Source organism: Monoraphidium neglectum (genome assembly GCF_000611645.1).
Source record: "Monoraphidium neglectum strain SAG 48.87 unplaced genomic scaffold scaffold04343, whole genome shotgun sequence".
NCBI classification, from domain to species: domain Eukaryota; kingdom Viridiplantae; phylum Chlorophyta; class Chlorophyceae; order Sphaeropleales; family Selenastraceae; genus Monoraphidium; species Monoraphidium neglectum.
Genome location: NW_014009286.1, coordinates 1917 through 5518, shown reverse-complemented (window position 1 = coordinate 5518; position 3602 = coordinate 1917). Strand labels below are relative to the sequence as shown.

The 3602-nt window shown below is 62.5% G+C and overlaps 1 protein-coding gene across 1 annotated transcript in view; it reads right to left on the bottom strand.

The window, feature by feature from the left end:
* Positions 1-235: 235 nt before the first annotated feature.
* Positions 236-3602, bottom strand: part of MNEG_14235 (SNARE-interacting protein KEULE) — a gene marked incomplete at both ends in the record, with an annotated part of 5158 nt that continues 1791 nt past the window's right edge. Inside the window, 9 exons of the mRNA XM_014037293.1 lie at positions 236-243; positions 397-502; positions 835-910; positions 1415-1491; positions 1694-1801; positions 2098-2167; positions 2629-2742; positions 3098-3165; positions 3418-3490. Coding sequence (XP_013892747.1) covers positions 236-243; positions 397-502; positions 835-910; positions 1415-1491; positions 1694-1801; positions 2098-2167; positions 2629-2742; positions 3098-3165; positions 3418-3490 — 700 coding nt within the window. The remainder of the gene's footprint in view (positions 244-396; positions 503-834; positions 911-1414; positions 1492-1693; positions 1802-2097; positions 2168-2628; positions 2743-3097; positions 3166-3417; positions 3491-3602) is intronic.

The following is a 3602-nucleotide window of genomic DNA, read 5'->3' as shown; positions in this document are numbered from 1 at the left end:
GGGTGGGGAGGGTGAAAGGGACTGGCAGGGGAGTGGGGGGAGCGCATGAGGGGTGGATTTTAATGCATTGATCCCCGTGACAGAGGGCTTCACAATGGAGCCAGGCTCTTTGATTTCGACGGTTGCTGTTGGGTGCGGGAGGACAGGTGGCGTGTGGCGCAAGGGTCACGGCAACCGGGGAGAAGAGCATGCAGACTTGTGAGTTGATAAGAATGTTTTCAGCAATTGCACACAATCAGATTCCTGGAGCCGGGAAAACGACGGACGGTTGGGGAGGCTGAAGCTGAAGCGGCTGGCCAAAGGGATGCAGGGTTCGGGCAGAAGGGGGCACAGCAACGCAGCGACGCAGGCCCCGACGCGGCGCCGCCCAGGTGCGCTGCCGCCCTCCCGCCTCACCCTTGCCCTGTATCTGGTACTTTGCGGCCTTGTTCTTGGCCTGGAACTCCTTGAACCGCCCCGCCAGGGTGCTGAACACGTCAGCGATGTGCGCGTGACGCAGCTCCTGGAGGGGGTTGTGTTGGGGTATGCAGCGTGTGCATTACATGTGTGTGTGTGTGTGTGTGTGTGTTTTTATGTGTGTGTGTGTGTGTGCGTGCGTGTGTGTGCGTGCTTGATTGCTGAAGAGGTAGGAAGATACCCCCAAACACACGCACACTCGCTCTCACAATCACGAGCTCCCCCTCTGTGTCACTTGCAAGCCCTTACCAGATGAACCTTATCTCCCTGCCTTTCCTGTCCTTGTCCCTCACACACATACCTCCCCCCACACACACATGATCACACCCACATGCGCTCACAGCTACACCCCAAAGTCCCCCCGTCTCTCCCCCTCACCCCCCAGGTCTCGTCGCTCTCGTCCAGCAGGTGGTCCTTCACTTCCTGCTTGCCCCCTGCTGACTCAGCGACATACCTGGCCGCCGTTTGCAGGGGGGAAAGTAAGGGGGAGAGTGGAAAACGGAGGTGGGAGGGAAAGAGAGGGTGAATTGGCAACCGAAGATGTGACGGGCCACGTGTGCCCTTACGAAGGGCTCAGGTGTGTTGCCACAACAAGTTGCCAAAAAGGTGTGCTCCAAAGCGCCGGCTTACATTGCACCCCCAGATCTGAGGAGCGAACGCTGTGCCCGCTGCCGCCCTCTCCCTTTGCCATCAATCATTGCCATCAGCCGCCGGCGACAGCGCGTCGCACGCTGCCGCCGGCGTATATGAGCGGCACACCGAACATCACACGGCTCGCTCGCAGGGCCCCACCCCCCAGCCTGTGCGCTCGGCGGCGCCGCCGCGACCGAGCAGGCCGCCCAGCCAAGCGGCCCTCGGCTCTTGTTGAGACGTCAGCCCCCTCCCCCAACCGGCGGGGCGGGCCGCCTCACCGCGCCGCCCCAAGCCCTTTTGGAGATGTGAACACCCCCCCACACACCGTATGACGTTGCCCTCCACTGGCAGCAGGTCGTACACCATGGCCTCATACGTCCACTCGTGCATCACTGGGGCCACCTTTGGACGTGGGCATGGAGGGGGGGGGTGATAACGCTCAAGGTTGTCGGGCCCGTGGGGCGGGTACGAATGCATGGCGGCATCGTATCACGCTCCTGACCCACACACACACACTCACACACTCATAAACACACATGCTCAGACTCACACACATGCAAGCACTGACCACACACATACCATTACACACGCACACGCCGCCCACCGGGTCTATGGAGCGGTCCACCACAATCAGGTCACACGTCTCCCTGGGCGGCAGCGCCCCCGCCCGCTGCAGCGCCACGGCCCTCTCGTACAGCTTGTGGGACAGGCGCTGTGTGTGTTTGTGTGTGTTTGTGTGTGTGTGTGTGTGTGTGTTTGTGTGTGTGTGTTTGTGAGCGTGTGGTGTGAGTGTGTGTAGAATTGTGTGTGAGTGTGTCTGTGTGTGTGTGTGTGCGCGCGCGTGCGCGCGCGCATGTGGTGGCCGGGACGTCCGTATGCATGAGGTGCTCACGGCTGTGTGGGCGACTGCGGCCCTACTTCCCGCATGAGCCCGCCCCGTCCCCCGCAGCCGGCCCCCTGAGTCAGAGGAGCACGCGCCCACGAATCAGAGCAGGACGTCCGCCCCACCTGCGTCAGCGCGGCGCGCGCGTTTGCGCCGGGCGGGTCGCCAGCCTCCGCGGGGCGGCCGGCCTTGTACCTGCGCGGGGCGCCCAGGGGGAGGGGGTGGGGGGCCGGATTAAGGCAGTGTGTCAGCGGGGGCAGCAGGTTTACAAGGAAATTTGCAAAGGTGTGGAAAGTGAAGTTGCATGTGTGTGTGTGTGTGTGTGTGTGTGTGTACGTGTGTGTGTGTGTGTGTGTTTGGGGGGTAGGAGCGGCTTGGTGGTTTGTCAATTGAGTTTTGCCCTCACTCGCACTGACCAAGATGGATAAAGGGAGGGCCGGACGGCGGGCAGAAGAGGCAGTTCCAGCATGGCCGCCTGCCGCCTGAGCCTACACGTAACCGCCCCCATCCAATCGACAAGCGGCTCGTCGACCGTCAGAAACAGCCCCTGCTCAGCCACAAAATTCAATGCAAGTGCAAAACCCTTGTGCTCCTTTGCCCGGCCTTTGACCGCGCTTTGACCGGCGCGCTGCGGCCCGCCGCCAAGGGCGCCGCACCTGATGGAGGGGAACTCGTTGAGCGTCGCAAACAGCCCCGCCAGGCGCCCCGCGATGGCGTCGAGCTCCCGCTCCGCCTCGCCGCGCGCCGACTCGCAGCGCTCACCCATCAGCCTGGGGTTGGGGGTGGGTGTGCGGGGATGGCGGGGAGAGGGGGCAGAGGGAGGGAGGGGTTGAGAGGTGCTTGCGGATGTGGGTTATGTGTGACTGTGTGTGTGTGTGTGTGTAGTGAGGTGGTGGATGTGCATGTGGATTGTGTAGGCGGGAGTTGAGGGTGGGTCCGAGAGGCCGAGAAAACGGGAGCAGCATTGTTGCAACACGCGAGCGGGTGGAGGGCGCCACGCCGCAACACAGCGCGCGCACGCGCGGTCATGCGAGCGTGGCCACCAAACGGAGCGGCGGGTGGGTGACACGGCCCCGGGCCCTGGACTCCGCGCCCCCTCCCCCCCAAAAAAGTGGCGGGCCGCACCTGACTAGGGCTTTGGGGTGGTCTGTGATGGCGGTGCGCGAGTCCACCAGGGAGAACTCGAGGTTGGTCTGGAAGTCAGGGGGACAACGTGGTGATGAGGTGAGGATGATAGTGTGTGGTGGTGGGGTGGATGCGTAGTGTGTGTGTGTGTGTGTGTGTGTGTGTGTGTGTGTGTGTGTGTGTTTGTCTGTGTGTATTGGTTGTTTTGTGTTGGTGTGCGTGTGTGTGTGTCTGTCTATGTGTATTTGTGGTTTTGTGTTGTTGTGTGTGTGTATTGCATGTGCAGGTCTTCCACCACCCTGTTTCAAAGCTTGACCCACCTCCTTGAGCGTCTTCAGGAGGGGCAGCAGGACGGGGCACTTCTTGATGCGGTCAACGGCGTCAGCCGTTACCCTGGCGGGGCACAAGCGGCGCGGCGGCGCGGGGCGCACGCGAGAGCAGAGTGACGTCAGCCAGGACGAGGGGCCCGGGCATAGCTGCCCCGCACATGGGTTATTGTCCCGCA